This window comes from Chelonia mydas, chromosome 7 (genome assembly GCF_015237465.2).
Source record: "Chelonia mydas isolate rCheMyd1 chromosome 7, rCheMyd1.pri.v2, whole genome shotgun sequence".
NCBI lineage: Eukaryota > Metazoa > Chordata > Testudines > Cheloniidae > Chelonia > Chelonia mydas.
This window is the reverse complement of record NC_057853.1, coordinates 111,171,084-111,189,081: the sequence shown is the minus strand read 5'-3', so window position 1 is coordinate 111,189,081 and position 17,998 is coordinate 111,171,084. Positions and strand designations below refer to the sequence as shown.

The 17,998-nt window shown below is 45.2% G+C and overlaps 1 protein-coding gene across 7 annotated transcripts in view; it reads right to left on the bottom strand.

The window, feature by feature from the left end:
- Window positions 1–17,998, bottom strand: part of ABLIM1 (actin binding LIM protein 1) — a 307,714-nt gene that overhangs the window by 47,510 nt on the left and 242,206 nt on the right. For 6 of the 7 annotated variants that reach the window (XM_043550680.1, XM_043550675.1, XM_043550677.1 and 3 more), the window contains exons 9-10: window positions 11,262–11,339; window positions 7,690–7,845 (exon numbers count right to left, since the gene is read on the bottom strand). In XM_043550680.1, coding sequence (XP_043406615.1) covers window positions 7,690–7,845; window positions 11,262–11,339 — 234 coding nt within the window. Of the gene's footprint in view, window positions 1–7,689; window positions 7,846–11,261; window positions 11,340–15,328; window positions 15,377–17,998 lie in introns of all 7 variants that reach the window. The other variant, XM_043550674.1, reaches the window with a different exon arrangement.

Sequence of the window (17,998 nt, the reverse complement as noted above, 5' to 3'; positions counted from 1 at the left end):
GAAGTTTTCCCCTCAGCAGTGTCCATAGGGGACCAGCTCTGGTGCCCCCTGGAGTGACATGTATATGCCGCGGCATATAGGGTGCCGCCGGCCCCCCCCACCCTCAGTTTCCTCTTGCTGGAAACTCCGACAGTGGGGAAGGAAGGTGTGTCATTGAATGGACATGAGCAACACATCTCGAAGAACAACAGTTATGGAAAAAGGTAACTGTCTCTTCTTCTTCGAGTGATTGCTCATGTCCATTCAACTTAGGTGACTCCCAGCAGTACCCCTCGGAGGTGGGTAAGGAGTTCACGGACATGTAGATTGCAACACAGCTCTGCCAAACCCAGCGTCATTCCTGGCCTGCTGAGTGATGGCGTAGTGGGCCGTGAACGTGTGCACCGAGGACCATGTCGCAGCTTTACAGATGTCCTGGATTGGAATGTGTGCCAGGAAGGCCGTCGAGGATGCCTGTGCTCCAGTTGAGTGGGCTCTAATGAGTGGTGGTGGCAGGGCCCCTGCCAGCTCGTAACACGCCCTTATGCAAAAGATAATCCAGTTAGAAATCCTCTGCATGGACACCGGGTCCTTCATTCTATCAGCTGTAGAGAGGAAAAGCTGAGTTGACCTACGGAAAGGCTTTGTCCGGTCTAGGTAGAAAGCCAGGGCCCTTCTTACGTCCAAAGCATGAAGGCACCTCTCTTCACTAGTCTCATGGGGCTTGGAGCAGAAGACCGGAAGGACGATGTCCTGGCTCATGTGGAAAGCGGACACCATCTGGAAAGAAAGGCCGGGTGGAGACGGAGCTGGACCTTGTCCTTATAGAAGACCGTGTACGGCAGTTCTGAGGTCAGGGCTTGCAGATCAGAGACTCATCTGGCCGACATCACCGCCACCAGGAAAGCTACCTTCTATGATAGGTGAGACAGGGAGCACGAGGCCAAAGGCTCAAAGGGCGGGCCCATGAGCCTGGACAGAACCAAGTTGAGGGACTGAACTTGAGGAAAGTCTCTCGAAACCTCTGAGGAACCTGATCATCATGTCATGGGAGAACACCGTCTGCCCCTGGATGGGTGGATGAAAGGCGGAGATGGCCACTAGATGCACCTTGATAGAGGATTGTGCCAGGCCCTGGTTCCTCAAATGAAGCAGGTAGTCTAAGATCAACTGCACCGAAGAATGCGAAGGGGAGATGCCCCGTTTGGCCGCCCAGAGGGAGAATCTTGTCCACTTTGCCAAGTAGGTCTGTCTAGTTGAGGGTTTTCTATTCCTCAGGAGGACCTGTTGGACCCGCTCTGAACAAGTCCGTTCTTCAGGGTTCAGCCACACAGCATCCATGCCATGAGGTGGAGAGATTGGCCGCAAGGTTGGGGTGCAAGAGGTGACCGTGGTCCTGTGACAGCAGGTCTGGTCAATCTGGCAGGGGCCATGGGGGAACCGCTGCCAAGCTCAACAGCATCCCAAACCTGTGCTGGCGTGGCCACGCTGGGGTGATCATAACCTGCGCCTTGTCCCTTTTGATTTTCGTTAGGACTTTGCTGATGAGTGGAATCAGAGGGAACGCGTACATCAGGCTTCCTGCCCATCGCAGGAGGAAAGCGTCGGAGAGGGAGCCCTTGCCCAGACCCCGTCTGGAGTAGAACCTGTGGCACCTCCTGTTCTGTCTGATGGTGAACAAATCCACTTGGGGAGTTCCCCACCTCTGGAAGATCATGCCGGCTACATCCGGATAGAGCATTCACTTGTGGTGAGAGGAGAAGTCCTTGCTTAGGTGATCTGCTAGTGTGTTCCTGGTATCTGGAAGGTGACATGCTTCTAGGTGGATTCCATGGTCGACGCAGAAGTCCCAGAGACGGAGTGCCTCTTGGCAGAGAGCCAAGGATCACACTCCGCCGTGCCTGTTGATGTAGAACATCAAGGCTGTGTTGTCTGTGAGGACTCTGATCACTCTGCCCAACCGGTGAAGTAGGAAAACCATGCATGCTCTGCGCACCGCCCTGAGGTCTTTGACATTTATATGTAGCGTCAATTCCTCTGGGGACCACATACTTTGGGTATGGAGAGTGCTGAGATGGGTCCCCCAGCTGAGGTCCGAGGCGTCCGAAACCAACTCAACTGAGTGAGGAGTGCTGTTGAGGGGAACTCCTTACAGGACTTTCCTGGGATCGGTCCAACAATGTAGCGAGGTAAGTACAGAAGGTGATGACCTTCTCCAGGTGGTCCCTGGACTGGGATTAGACCGTCGGCAGCCATTGCTGCAGGGGTCGCATCCGGAGCCTGTCATGGTGCACCACATATGTACACACTGCCATGTAACTAGCAGATGCAGGCAAACCCTGGCTGTGGTCAGGGGAAACATGGAGACTTCTGCGATGAGGTCCGTCAGTGCCCTGAATCTCTCCAGTGGCAGGAATGCAGTGGCCCAGGTGGAGTCGAGCACTGCTCCAATGAACTCTATTCTCTGTACCGGAAGTAACAGGGATTTTTTGTCATTTACCAACAGGCCGAGGCAACGGCGCATGGCCAGCAGCACCGCGACGTCCCCTTGGACCTGGAGTTGCCCTTGATGAGCCAGTCGTCGAGGTACGGGTAGATCTGGACACCCTGACGTCTGAGGTAAGCCACCACCACCAACATGCACTTGGTAAATACCTGTAGTGCTGTTGCTAAGCCAAATGGAAGGACCACGAACTGACCCCCTTTAACAATTCCTGATACACCTTAGCATTATCCTGGGGAACTGGTAGAGTGGCCCCACTATAGTCTCATCTGGTGACGAGGAGGAGAAAGCTGGTGCAAAGGGTCCTCCACAACCAGAGGTGGTCCGACAGCTTGCTCACCCACTTCCTCCTGTGCCTCCAGGGTGCCTGCAGCTGAAATGGAGAGGGAGGTAGCTGATCTCTCTGATACCGGATACCGAGTGGGCGGCCCAGGAGGGCTGAGTGAACCTCCATGGGTACCACTGTGCGAGCCACGGAGTTTAAGACTGCGGTGCCGTCAACGTAGTCTGCACCATAGGTATCGTAGCTTGTCCTGCAGCTAGGGAACCTCGCTTCAAACCTGAGCTAAAGTCGGAGTGGTCACTCCCCTGCAACCAAGATGGGGCTGAGTGGTGGCTCTCTCCCGATTGGTACCAGTCACTCCTCCCAGAGTTGGATCTGGCTGACCTTGACAGGCACCCGGATTGGGGCCTCGGCAACCGGCGGCGCTCAGCAAATCCGCAAAGGCCCCGGGCTGGCAATCTATGCCTCATGCTCAACGAGTGGTACTGGGATGTCGAGCAGGACTGGGAACCAGAGCGGGCTTGGTGTGAAGCCGCACGGTGATGCTGCACTGGGGAATCAGCGACGGTCCGGGGAACGGTACCATCAGTCCCTTGACCTGTCCCTGGAACGGTACCGGTGCCGCGCAGATTCCGGCACCAACTTGAGAGTCCTTCCAGGGAGTGCATGCCTACAGAGGTCTGCGCCCGGTTACCGGCAAGCTGCACCTCGAGCCTTCCTTCCCATGTCCGAGGTCCGGAGACCGGATGGGGCTGTGAAGCTTCTGCCTATCACGGTCAAGAAGCGTGATGGCTGCAAGAGGGCGACCATTGGCAGGATGTCCCCCGCGACAGGGAGCGTTGCCATAAAGGTGGAGACTGTGGTGGTCTAATCACGGGTTTACTCCCTGACCGAGACCCCGCAGTGGGCGGCACCGGGAGGGACATAATCTCTTGCATTGCTTGCAGGGCCTCCGGTGTGGATGACACCCGGAGCCGACGAGGACCTCCGTCGATATCTGGGGTAGCTGGCGGGGAGCGGGTTGAGCTACACCTCGGGCCCCTGCTCAGGTCGAGCGATCCCGAAGGGGGTGAAGAGGTGCCTGAGACAGGCCCTTGATCCACCCCAGACTTGTCCTTTCCCTTGCAGGAAGCTGGAGACCTTCCTCGCCCTGTCTTCCTGGGCTTCTTGGCTGGAGCCATGGAAGGGGACCAGTGCCATGCAGACGGTACCTGTGGGAAGCTGCGCACTGAGGTCACGGTGCTTGGCGCCCAATCGGAGTGCTGCTCCGGCATCGGGGTAAGGGCAGACTCCATAAGGAGTGCCTTCAAGCAAATGTCCCACTCCTTCTTCATCCTGGGCTTGAAGGACTTGCAGATTCTGCACTTATCAATAATGTGACCTTTGCCCAAGCACCATAAACAACTGTTATGTGGGTTGCTAATGGGCACGGGCCTTTTACAGCGATCACAGTGCTTAAAGCCTGGGGACCAGGGCATGCACCATCCTGAGGCGAAGTCCCGTTTGGGACCTACTAAGTCTTTAACAAATAGGGAAAATAAAACTAGAGGGAAACTATAGACAACAACATATAAGAGGTAAATGGGTTTGAACGAACGAGAAGCAACATTGCTAGCTGAAGCAGCAACAGTTCCATGCATTGTCACTGGCAGCACGAAGGAACTGAGGGCGGAGGGGGCCGGCAGTACCCTATACTCTGCGGCGTATGCGCGCCACTCCAGGGAGCGCCAGAGCCGTCCCCTACGGATACTGCTGAGGGGAAAAACATCCGGCACCAGTGCATGTGGCGAGCACATGCACCGAAGATGAATGGACGTAAGCAATTGCTCGAAGAAAAACGAGGAATGCACAATGCAAAGTTTCAGAGTAACAGCCGTGTTAGTCTGTATTCGTAAAAAGAAAAGGAGTACTTGTGGCACCTTAGAGATGAAGTGAGCTGTAGCTCACGAAAGCTCATGCTCAAATAAACTGGTTAGTCTCTAAGGTGCCACAAGTACTCCTTTTCTTTTTACAATGCAAAGTGTTTGAGATCACTTCAGTAAACAGCTTTGATTGAATGTAGATTTCAGTGTGAACATGTATTAATCACACCTAAATCCTAAAGTCAATTTAGCAGCATGTTTAATTTAATTAGTTATTCTGTGTGATAAATATTTATCGAGACTGTGGTTGTTAGTGTCTACCTCAAAAGCCAGAGTGTTGATGAATGTGTTTTCACTACCCATAAGATGTCTCCAAAAATATTTACTGTGCCCAAAGCGCATAGAGCTGCATGGCAAATGAGGTTTACTGTGAAATGTGATGCCACATTATCTTGGAAGCATAATGTTTGCCAAACCTTCAATTAAGGGCATGTCATTGATGTACAAATGGAAATCACTTCTTTCTTAGGGCCAAATGCTGTGGTCCTTAATTGAGCACTATTCTAAATGAAGTGAATGCGAGGTGTACTCAATTCAGTACCAGAGTCTTTAGCCCTGAGTGAGTAAAAGCCAGTATGCTAGACTATCTGGCTGGCTGACAACTAAATTTTAACTAAGTTCGTTAATTGAACATTTTTTTAGAATATAAATCAATCTTTGTTCACACATTCACATAACATTTACTGATGACTAAAATGCTATGCAAACACTCCACAAAGAGGGATATGGTTGACTGGAAATATGTATAATTAATTTACATACAGAGTATAAACTTTTTTTTCATATAGAGTGCAATTCCTCTCCATGTCTGTATGTATCTTCTCTTATATCTTAAGGACAGGATTTATTTAACACTATTACCTACAGGCCCTGGCCAAGATTAGGATCTTACTGTGTTTGACACTGTATTAACACATAGCAAGAGCCGGCTCCTACCCTGAAGAGCTTACAATCTAAAGAGAGAAGACAGACAAGGGCTGGGAGGAGAAACAGAGGCATAAAGAGTGAAGCGATTTGCCGAAGGTCACACAGAAGTCAGTGGCAGAACCCGGGTCTCCTGACTCCCAGGCTGGTACCCTAGCCACTAGCCAATGCTGCCTCCCTATTTCTGTATTCTTTCTATTACTTTTCTTTTTAAAAAATGTAAGTGAATTTAGTGCTGCTGAAAAGCACTGGATTGAAGAGACTTTTCTGAAGTCTCTTATTTATCCATAATAGGTACCATGAGGGCAGCTGCAAACAAGCTTCCACCATGCTGCTTTGTCAAAGAGCATCAAAAGTGATGGGATGTCACCACCTCCAAGGGGAGAGGGTTCTTCATTTCCCCTAGTCCATTCAGGTCTCTCTTCTGTGACCATCAGGGGACAAACTGGTGTTGATTCTGATGGTGGTTTTTGCAAGGAGGGCTCATGTCTACTGGGATCTGGAGTCAGAAACCACCATTCATTTCACACACACCTCTAATTAGCCATCAGTTAGATTCACCACCAACCTGGACTGGAAGTGCAAGGTTCTGTAATTCATTACCAAGTTTCTGAGCTGTCCTTTCCCTGCGCTCTCAACCACTGTTGTAGTTTAATGGTACACATATATGAAGAGAACAGCCCCTGTGAACTATGTAAATGGCAAATACAACAGTGAGAAAACTGGGGTCCTTAGTTATAATGGTCAGCATGTTCCAGCTCACCCATTCACTGGCAGGCAGATTGATTTCTTAATGGGGGAGATTTTCAAAGACATGGAGTTGGGTGCCCAAATGCCACTAGTGCCTCAGAAAAAGTCTCCCCCAATGTGAATAATTTATATAATCTTTCCACCCCATCCCCTTTCACACACTCATAAGACAAATAAGGTTCAGTTCAGTTCAGGCTCATTTCCTCCATGTTGTTAGAGAAGGAAGAAGTAGATGCTCTGCCAAGGGTTGGCATGAAAATTGCTGAGAGAAGCAGTAGCATGTATGCTGAGCACTTACACAATTTCTTTGATTGTGAAAGGCTGGTTCCTCCTAAGGCTCTGAGACTTTCAGAAACAATGGGCCAAATGCTGCACTCAAATACACACAAGGGACCATAGGAATTGCCAGGGTGGAACTGAGCAGATTTGGGCCCACTATCTGTTTAGATCTTCATTTCTGAAAGTGCCTTTTACTCCCTCGGAAGGCATGAAATGACCAATCTACTTAGAATCAAAAGTATTGGGACTCGGGAAGGCAATACCACCACGGGGCAATTATGAGCAGGGAAGATCACCTGGAGAAACAGAAAGAAACCTGCACCCTTTGAAGCACAACTTTCAGAAGAGAGACCAGATACTCTTTTTGATGCAGGATATAAGGCTTGCTATCAAATGGCAGATACATCAATTAAAGCAGAAAGCAACTGCTTCTATAGAGCAAGCCAATGCACCTTCCTGGATATATCTATGTAAATGATTAGCACCTCACCTGGATCTATCCCACATCTGGAAACAATGCTTTGGGCCTCTATTTCCCCATGAGATGTGTGTGTCAGAATCCCAGTGCTGTTAACCCTCTTCGTTGCCATACTGCTGTAATATTCATTTAGCACCCTGGCGACCCACTGGGAACATCAGTGCATTAAAGTGATATACTTCGTACGTGACACAGCACCGGAGTTGTGTTTGCCTCATGCACTGAGCTTGTAAGCAGCCATCAGACAGTCAGTGTGAGTTACGAATATACATGGAGGAAGAACCACACCCCGCCAGCCCTTAGTTAGATGCTGGTGTTAACTGAAGGTGAGCTATACAGAGCAGCCATACACTTATTTCTGCAGCTGGCCACACGAGGAGATGTGAGGTACGAGTCAACATCACAGTTCCTTCCTTTAAACATGGACCAGATAGATGCAAGCCCTTGGACTGAACAGCAGCAACAACGGCATTGAATAGCGTCAGTTACAAACGGGTTCAAAAGAGGGTAGAAGCGTAGCCAACTTTGAATGCTACCGTATAACAGAACGGGTCGCTCATGAATTCATTACCTCTCCAAGACTCTGTCTCTCCTGTCTCTCCTCGTAGGCGGAAGTGTAGAATGGTTCATAAGTAATTAGGTCTGGACGTTCAATGTCATAAATGGCCTTGACTTTGGGAATAGCTGCTAAATCCTTGTAATCAAGGATCTCATTGTCTACTTTTGCCTGAAGGTCAAAGACAGAAGATAAATTAACACACACAAATGCACTAGTAATTTCTATTTTATACAGTTCATTCTTTGGGGGAATTTGCTTTCACAATGCACTTAAAGAAAACCCTTCTTGCCACTCCATTAACGTATGAAGTGATTGACTCTTCTTCAGCATCATGTCTCCTTTAATAGCACAGAATGTTTATTTTGAGAGTTTAGGCAAGAAGCAGCATGGTCTAAATAGACTGAACATAGGAGCTCATGGTTCCTAGTCCTCAAATCAAAATCCCAGCTCTGCAAATGACCCACTGAATGGCCTTGGGCAAGTCACTTCACCTCTCTGCTTCAGCTTTTCCCCACCTGCAAAATGTGGATAAATAATACCGGCTTCCTAGCTCACACAGGTGTTGAGAGGATTGAATATGGTATTCTGAAGATGGAAAGCTGCTTCCAACCCTCATTACATTAGAGAAAAGAACATCCTAAAATGAAACAGAAGGCAAATAAGACTCCAGCTTGCAAAACGCAGCAATAAAATGGTGCATGATGTCTTCAGAACTATCCCCATATATCTACATTTTTATTTGACACCCATCACCACAGTATCTGCGAGCCTGGCTATGAGATGTTGATAAGATGTCAAACACTTTGACATCCATTCCACAGTGTGATTTCATGGCTAGTTTGCACCTAGAGAGCCAACCTTGGAAATAAGCTCCAAAGAGAGCTGCTCACTCACTAACATGAAGAAGAAAGTGCTGTGAAGAAATACACCAAAAAGACAAAGGAAAGCTGCCATTTGTTTTTATATTTCCTTGGTTAAAAGGAGAGAGCGTTGAGATTTAAAAAAAAAAAACATTGTCAGTTCTTACCTGCATTATGGAAACACCTTGAAGTATTGAAACTGAATAAGCTTTAAACATCTAGTTTCCTTTTCGTCTCTTATGCTGTGTTTACACCTTTTGTATTTCACTAAGCTGAATAGTAAAATTAGGTTGGTCAGTTTCTACTCAGATTCATTTCCACCCACGCTAAAGGCTGACAAAAATTTTCAGAGCTGTATAGCATTTAGCCATCCATCTCTCATTCTAGCCCATTTGGCATGGTGGTTCCCATGCAATCCCTTGAGTTAGAGCTCACAAAATGCTGCATTTTAAAATTATTTTTTTAAAAATAATACTTTAAATGGTTAAACAACGATTTCTCCAAAAACTACCTGAAACTTGTTTGACTGTAACAAAAATGACCTAAGCACTTTTAGCTCTTAAATACACACACACACTAATGAGTTGAGAAGGTGTCAGGACATTGTTAACGCAGTGCAAGGTAAAACAGACATTTTTATACCAATGTACAGCACTGACACTGAATTGGCCTCCGACTGCAGACAACAAGGAGTGAGTTTCATAAGCTGGCCTAAAGCTATGAAGCTGCACATGTCAGCATGCTGACAACACTCCAGATTTTACTCTATGGTTTCAAACCAGCACTGTGTAACAGGTCTAATTTACTGACTGCTCCTTCTGCAGTAAAATGCATGGCAAAACTAGCACTTCCTTGAGTGAATACTGGATCGGACCCCTTGGTCAATTTTTCCACATACCGTGCACGCCATCAGTAGATCTGTGCCCTGTATGTCTTAAAACACAGCATGCACCCTGTTATGCCCCTAGGTATTCCTTTGACACACATCCCTGTTTCTTAGGCTTGGAATATGAATAGCACAGATTAAGAAGATAGCCCCTTTTGGATGCAGGGACTTCTCTAGCCAGAAAAAGGAAAGAGACATCTGCTGTACTCAGATACCTGGGTAAGTTCCAATTAAGAAAGATAAATAAAAACAGAGAAGGACTCACGTTCTTTTAAAAATATTGGGACACTCCTAGTTTGGTGATGATTTAATAGAGCTTTTCCATCTCTAATTTCTCGGATACTATGGGAGCCTCATGGGAACAAAAGGATCCACCGGGAAATCTATGTATCCAGCAAGATCATCTAAAGTCCTGAAGAAAAGAGGCCCTTCAGGAAGGGATTACAGGGCTCTCATACTATTCTGTGAATACAAAACCCATCAAACTAGAGTAGCATAGCAAAAATTCTAGAGGATGGCCCCATATTTAGCACTGTAAAGGTAACAACAGATAGATGCTCAACACTTCTGTTTTTTGACAAGAAATCTTCCCCCTAGGACCAAAATCTCTGTTCTAGTGGCAAGCTTTATTGAGCATAGCAGAAACTCCATAAGTTCCAGGATTTAGGGCAATATGCCCCCAGCGGCTGCATGCTGAGAAGTACAGTAACTTCCTACATAACCAAATCCTAGCGTGGACACAGTGGTACCAGAAAAATGATGCCTGATACCAGGATGGCTTATTTCACTTCCTAACTGGAATAAGCTATACGGGTAAAAGCACTTTTCTGCTGGTGTAACTGCACCCACACTGGGGAGCAGGGGTTCCTGCTTTTGCTATCCTGGTATAACTAAAGTAGCAAATCTTTCTAGTGTAGACTAGCCCAAGATGCAGGAAACGTCAGAGAAATGCCAAAGTGCAGCAAAGCAAGTTACTATACAACACTGCGAAAGCCAAGCTGCTCTCCGCTGCACTGAATGACTGTTGACAGACGTCCACAGCCTTTTGTGGCTAACTATGAGCCTATTAGTGGATGTGTAAGCCATCGGAGGCAAGTTATAATCTACGAGAAGGGGTAGGGCTCATCTTTCTTCTATAGGTAGTGGCCCTTTCCTCCAAATTGTCTTGTCCTAGCAGCACAGGCCCCTCTCATCTGGGACAAAGATGAATTTCCATTATGTTTGAATGAAACTGACCCTGCTTGGGCTGCCAGTGAGCTTTGAACCTGAGACCTCAGCACTTAAAGAACTTGGACTAAAGAAGTTCCTTAGGTGGAAGCAGAGCACACCTATACACTTCTTATGTAGCTCAGCCACCAGAGGGAAGACAGATTCTCCTAGCGTGGGTTACCCTAGCAGCAAAGGGCCCATGACACACAATGCCGAGCTGTCCAATTCTGGCGAGTAGAGGCAGTAATGCACATACACAGTACTCTATTATGCAGTAATTGTTTTGAGGTTCTTAGCCCTTTTGCCCCCCCCCCTTTTTCTTTTACCCACTAGAAGGGGAATAAGGCTCTGAATTTGTCAGTTTTCACAAAGCAAACGGGTATGCCATTTACTACACCTGACAGCTGCATCAACTCTGGGTTAACAACTTTGGCACCCTGTAGCTTACAACTGTGCTACGCAAACATTCCATCTGAGATGCCACAAAGATGCCTATGGAACCAGTGCATCCAATTCCCGTTAGTTTTAATGGGAACTGGTCTTCTAAAACCCTTAGAGGGTATTGGAAATCCCAGCCTCTATCTCGTCATCAAGGGAGCAATGGCTTATAAATAGAAAATTATACTTACATAGATAGTATGGCCTGGTGAGCCAGGAATACTGGAACCTGGTCTGGAATAAATACTTTCAGATGATGTTCTTGTAGGCTGTAAAACAAATGTTCACTTGTAAGTGATCTGTCTGCAGGCCTAACACTGAGAATTTAGATTATTATTAAAAGGCAGAAAGATTCATTTGTCTTCAAATGAATCAAAAAGTTGAATAATGTAAATGCAAACTCCAGCATTCCAGGAAATTTCACAACCTTGTGATGCAGGCCTGGTTTCTCTTTTGGGAGGGTGGTGTGTGGGAAAAGGGAGTTTCTTAGTTTTAAGGCACACTGTGGGGAAAAAAAAGATTGACAATAATGAACAAAAAAAAAAAAAAAGCATCTCCCAGAGGCATTGTAGGAGCACTCCAGGATATTCTTGTCAATGTCCCTATTGAAAAACATTATTTGACAAATGGCCAAACCTCTTGCAGTCCCGCTGGTGCGGAGCAAGATTCCAATCCTGTAGTATGCAAGTGGGCTGCACAGCGGCTTACCCACCTGCTATCGCTCACTGTATCGGGGCCTGAGTCACTGGAACTACATCAGTGTAAATGAGTGTAGAATTGGGTCCAGCACTGGACTGTAGAGGGACAGAAAACTCTCTCCCTTGGCATAGTTCACAATCCACGCAACACAATTTAGGTGCAATAGTTGCAGGTGAAAGTCAGGCTGAAATTCCACTCTACAATGCCTCTGATGTTTGAAACTTAAATCCTGTGTAGTTACTTACACCAGTACAAAGTGAGTACAATTATAAATTGAATGGCAGCTTCTGGCACTTCATCAATATCCAAGTGACATTACCTCCAGGTAGGGCAGTGTGGATCAAGAAATTCATTCAGTGTCATCAGGTATCTGAGTTCAAACCTCCATAAATCAGAAACCCATTTATTGAGCCAAAAATCTCCCTGGTCTCCTTTTCGATGATCCTACTCTAAAAAAGCTACCAATGCTCTTCCATGCATGATAATTCCTCCTTAGTCTAGGAAGCAGTATGCACATTGTTAAAGGCGTTAAACTAAATTTTCCTGAACTAAAAATCAATGTGCCAGGAGCCTGATACAAAGCCCACTGAAGTCAATGGAAATACTCCCACTGACTTTAATGGGTTCTAGATCAGGCCCAAGATTTCTCTTTGAAGAAATCAAAGCCCACATTGCCTCCTCCTGAAAAATCAAAAATCTACAACAATATTCTCAAACCAGATGCAAAGTAAAGGAGCTCCCTAAAGCATGAAGCAATTTGCTGGCTGGTGGGTGATTCTGGCTGAATGCAGTGGGGTATTTTACTCTAATGCCACTGAACTATTAAACTCTTGGTAAACTTGTTCCTGTCGCTTGTTGGCTGTGACACAGAACCAAAGGAGCACTGGAGAGAAAAAGAAACCAGACAGTGTGGCTCACAGATCTCATACAGGAAATATCTGCTCAGTCGGGCTTTCTTATCTCTCAGCAGATACTTCCTGAAGGGAGCCTTCGGCTAAGTAGCAGTCACTTTCCCAGGGTCCTTTTAGCTTTTACTTTATAGTGAGCAATCTAACGGGGCACTATTAAAAAAACAGGCTGAATAGAGCATTCCTCAGCTTACACCTGATTTGAGATGTGTTTTAGGAATCCTATCAAAGAAACTCATGCATTTGGGGACACTGGGGGAATCAAGGACTTGGAACAGGTACCAGGAAAATTAAAGAGTTAGATTAAATGCAGCAGTCTACAATGGAGAGCAGATGACACTGAGGGATACCTCTCTCTCTCTCTCCCTAGCAAATCTGAGCATATTTTTTCAGCGGGACCTTGGACCCGCTCAGTAGCTACAAAATTCCATATCACAGGAAAAGAGAACAGAAATTTCTAAGATGCCGCAGCTGCCCTTCTGCTCCTCCCATAACGTAACCAAGAGAAAAATTTATTTACTTTAGCCAAAAAAAAAAAAACCAACAAAAACCCCCAAACACCAAGAATTAAATGGGAAAATCAGGCTGTTAATGAGAAACATTTTATTCCCTTTAAAACTCTGACATTTCATACTGCTGCTTGAGTGGAGTCATATGGTCATATGTAGAAAGTTGTTGCAGTTGCCATGGTAAGCGATTGTTTTTATTACAAAGCACAAGGAACAAGGTTAAATAGCCGAGGTGTAATTCTGGGCATCTTCCTCATTACTCACCTTCTGGTTCTGGCCAAAGATTTGTCTTTTTGATTTATTTTTTCTAGTAAGTACAAACAGATTGCGAGTTTCAGAGAAACTACAGTCTTTTTTTTCCCTCTCTCTATCCCTATACTTTCTCTGGAATGTAACAGACAGAAGTTTGTACATCAAGAAAAAGGGGCTTTCATAATTACTTTAGGGAATCAGAAGTTGCCAGGAAACGGTCACTTAGAAATAGTGTTATTCTCTTGCAATGTTTCTAAGTCTCACCTCCCTGTTTGGTCCTTAAAAATACATTCTGTGATCTGCTAATTCACTGTATACTAGTTCACCCGTCCTATTGAGCAACTTTCTCCATTGTATCTTTTCATACCAAGTGTAGTTAGTGGAGCCTGCTTTCCAAGTTTAGGCCCCAGTCCTGCAAACATGTACACAGGTGCTTAACTTTAAGCACAGGAGATATTGCACTGGAGTCAATGCAGGACTAAGAGCCGAAAGTTCATCATGCACATAAACACTGGCAGGATTAGGGACCTAGTCTCCTTTTCCACAGTTCTCCCTTTCTTCTGCTCTCGGATCCAGTCATGCTTATTAGCTTCCCATCAATCTGACTGTTAGTAAAATGGCTGTTTGCCAGATCTGCCATTCCTTATACCCAATATTCCTAGTCTCCTTCTGAGTGCACTTATTTCACATTCAATCTCCTTCAAAACTCTGTGAGGACCCTTTCTCGTTAGTTACTATTATTTGTATTGTGCTAGCCCCTAGGGACCTCATTCACAGACAAGGACCCTATTGTACCAGGCTTTGTACAAATACAGAACACAACAGCAATCCTGCCCCGATGAACTTAGTCAAAGTACTTCTGGAAACCCAGTGATCAGCATTGTAGGGGTTTCTTTAGTTGTTCCCATCCTGTGTCTTGCTTAGTTTTACAACTGTCCTCTTAAGAGACAGAAGTTTTCCCATTGTTTTAACTAACCCCTACATCCCTACTTAGCCACACTGGCCTCTCTTGCCCCTTTTTTCCTGTTTACACAGGATGAATTTCAACCAGTCTCTCCAACTGTTTCCTAAACATTTCCTACTCTGCTATAGGACATTTCCCACCTCCACTCAGAGCAGTGACAAGCAACGAACCATTCAGTACTTCCATTAAACTCCTCTTCCTGCTATTTTCAGTGTGCTCTCTTTACCCTCCTCCTTTTTTAAGAGGGTAAGAGCCATCTCCACCTCTACATCTCCTTTCTTTTCTCCTCCTCCTCACCCCTCCCCCCCAAATAACATCTTAGACCTCTTTGCTGGATACAGGAAATTGAAGAATGTATAGTAAGAACAAACAAATTCATGCATATCATCAATGGAGCTAAATGATTGACTCAAATCTCAAGGAAAGCATCTGCATCACTTCTTCATATTTTCCTCCTCTTCGGCAATCTCTTATTTTTATTTCTTTTTTCTCTCTTTATGCATTTGTCTTCAATGCAAAAGATCATTCATGCTATTTTTATGGCGATTCTGTTGGGGCCATTGTGTATGTCAGTTCTGGATTACCGTATCTCACACACACATATGCCCCAATTTGTTATTTAATATTAGTTCATACAACTTAGGCTGGCTCATCTTGATTTACCTCAGTTTTTAGATCATCATGCATGGCACACCATTTAAACGGATAAGTTATTTAAAAGAAAAAACAAAAACACTAGGGCCATCCACATCACCAGAATGCTGCAATGTGATGGCTGTGCTTTTCTATGCTACAGATGTTCAGCGTCATGCTCTATAGAAAGATATGGGGGCAAGCAAGCCAGATCAGAAGTGATCCCATGAACATCTGGCTAACTGGATGCACTACGATGTTATAAAAGACACTGCCAGTGTTGTTTACAGTACCTGCCTTAGTTTTTTGATTGAGTTCATTATGCAAGGCGGTGAGAACAGCTGCAGAAGAAGGGATAATTTTTCATTCTACACACAGTCACTTAACAATAACATTGCTAATACAGTTAAAAGAAAAGATGCTTAGCTACAGAGGCTAGTTTAAGTGTGGTAAAGATGTACATATAAAAGCTCATTAGAACTTAGCTTTTTCTGCAATCACTTCTCCTTGCTAAACAGGATTTTGTTATAGAAGTAACAACATAGATTACTTTGATCATTTGTATCACTGACTGTAAGGTTTTTCAAAGGAGACAAGTTACTTAGGGCATGGATCCAAAGTCCAATGAAGTCACTGGAAAAACTCATATTCATGTCAGTGGGTTTTGGATCAGGCTCTTATTGCATCATGATTATTATAAATGGTGAGGTATGTGACCCACCAAGAAACAAAATCTGAAAGCATCTGTTATGCATGTCCATTATTTTGCAAATTAATCATGGCTTCAAGTTTCTCTTTCCAGGAGCATTCATGTGGAGACTAATTATTTCCTCTCCTAAAAATCTACAATGCATATACATTGGCTAATTAAGCAGTCATAAAGACAAGCTTTATTAACAGGTGTGGTTTAGTTTTAAAAAACACGCACATACACACGTGCTCACAGATAGGAGCAACTTCTTTCCATCCTAAAAGCAAAGTGCAGTGAAGCAAAATTGGTCTTCAGGACAAGTCATTCCGTACTAGTCGTTGCCAAACTTAAGCTATGCCACAAAACTACTCATGCAAATGAAGGCTTCCTCCAATACCCGTGTTAAGTTTGCACCATGAAAATTAAGGGTGAAATCCTGGCTCCCAAACTCCCATTGACTTCAGTGAGGCCAGGATTTCACACCATGTTCTTAGATTCTACTGTCACAGTTTGATCTTCTCACAGAATGCTAACATACACAATTTTCTTAAGAGATTGTAAATGTGGTTTTTAAAGTCTACTGCATGTATGTAATTTATGACAAACTTCCTTTCCATAAGCCAGTTTATTCTTTCATGTTGCTAGGTACATTCATACATTTTGTAATCAGTTAAAACCTTTATATTTAGGTCTCAAGCCTGGGGATATATGCTTAGATGAAAGACTTGTTTCTATAAGGCATCCACTGTAAATATCTATTTTCATTTTCTAAAGACCCACATCTTTCATTCATACATAATGGAAATTCATCTTTGTCCCAGATGAGAAGACCCACAGATTGGTTTGCCTTGCCTCCAACCACTGAGTCCAAAACCATATACCCGTGAATTTTCTTGAGCATTGATCTCGCTAAAGCCCTCATTTCCTCCAAGCACAGATGCATCCCAGAGTGCTGAAGTATGTTTGGTTTAATCAGTCACACGCTGCAACAAGATTGAACTAACTACTGTTTTGAGAAAACGAGAGGTTGTATTTACAAAATGAGCTACAGGAATTGGCTCACTATGTGCAAAAGAGAGGTACAGCAAGTAGGGATGAGCAAAACAGTTCTGAAAATATTAAAAACTGCAGCTTCCCTGGAGCCTTTGGCCATTGCTAGAATCAAACCCAAGCTAGACTCTCTCAAGGTTCTGAAATATTCCACTTACTCCACACATTTTTCCTCTGTGCATGTCCCTCTACCTGTTTAGGTCTCTGCTGGTATTAGGACTGCAAGACCTAAAATACTAAATGTATCTTCCTTCAAGCCCAGCTCCAGGGAATACTGGAGATTTCACAAGAATGTCATTTCCCCAAGAGATTTCCTGCCCTGTTTTGAAGACTTGAGAACTTTGGATAAGCTTGGAATAGGAATCTAAACTTACATGTTGTTACCTAACAGCTCTGTGTTCTTGGGGAACCAGGGCACAGTACCCAGCCTGTCTGACTCACAAAAGACCTTCCCTCCTCCAGCCTCTGCTTGAACCAAAGCCGATCAGAAGACAGACTTACAAAAAGCAATGAAAAGGCAGTGGGAGACACACCTAAACCCGCCAGACAAGGGTGACAGGATTAAGGAAACTCCCCTAGCCTCATTTGCATCAAAGATGGGACAGGGAGGCATCTCCATTAGCATACAGAATGGAGAACAGAGATTCCAAGGCAAGAACCACACGGAACTCTGGGACCAGAAAAGCAGGAAAGCACTGCATGATGGGGGATCTCTGCTCCAGTTCTTAATGAACCCATGCCTGCACACACCCAGCTCACTAGTTATCAGACCAATATATCCTTTAGTGGTATCCAAAATACTGAAGCTGTCTAATTGCATTGTGAGCTCCCTCAAAGGAACACCGCCCATAGCCAGGAATGATCAGTTCCTCTTGTCTAGCCTGAACAAAACAACTTTGGTATACTCCCTTGAGCCACCAGTTTACCCATAAACAAATCTAGTTTTCTTCCTTGAACCATTGTTCTTTCCCTACAAAAACCCCTACCCATGCTCAAGTAAGTACTCTGATGCCTGGATCCAAAATCTACATCAGTTCCATGGGGACTTCATCTTCTCCTCACTGATCATGCTGGGGGCTCTGCCTGTCTCCAGCACTCCAGACCCTCAGCTACCACCACCATCTGGAAACCCTGATCAATTCCAGCTTCATGGAGTGGTGAGAACCCAGCTCTCTCTCTAGGTATAGCCTTCTGACCCTGACTTGTGTGATCAGTTATAGTT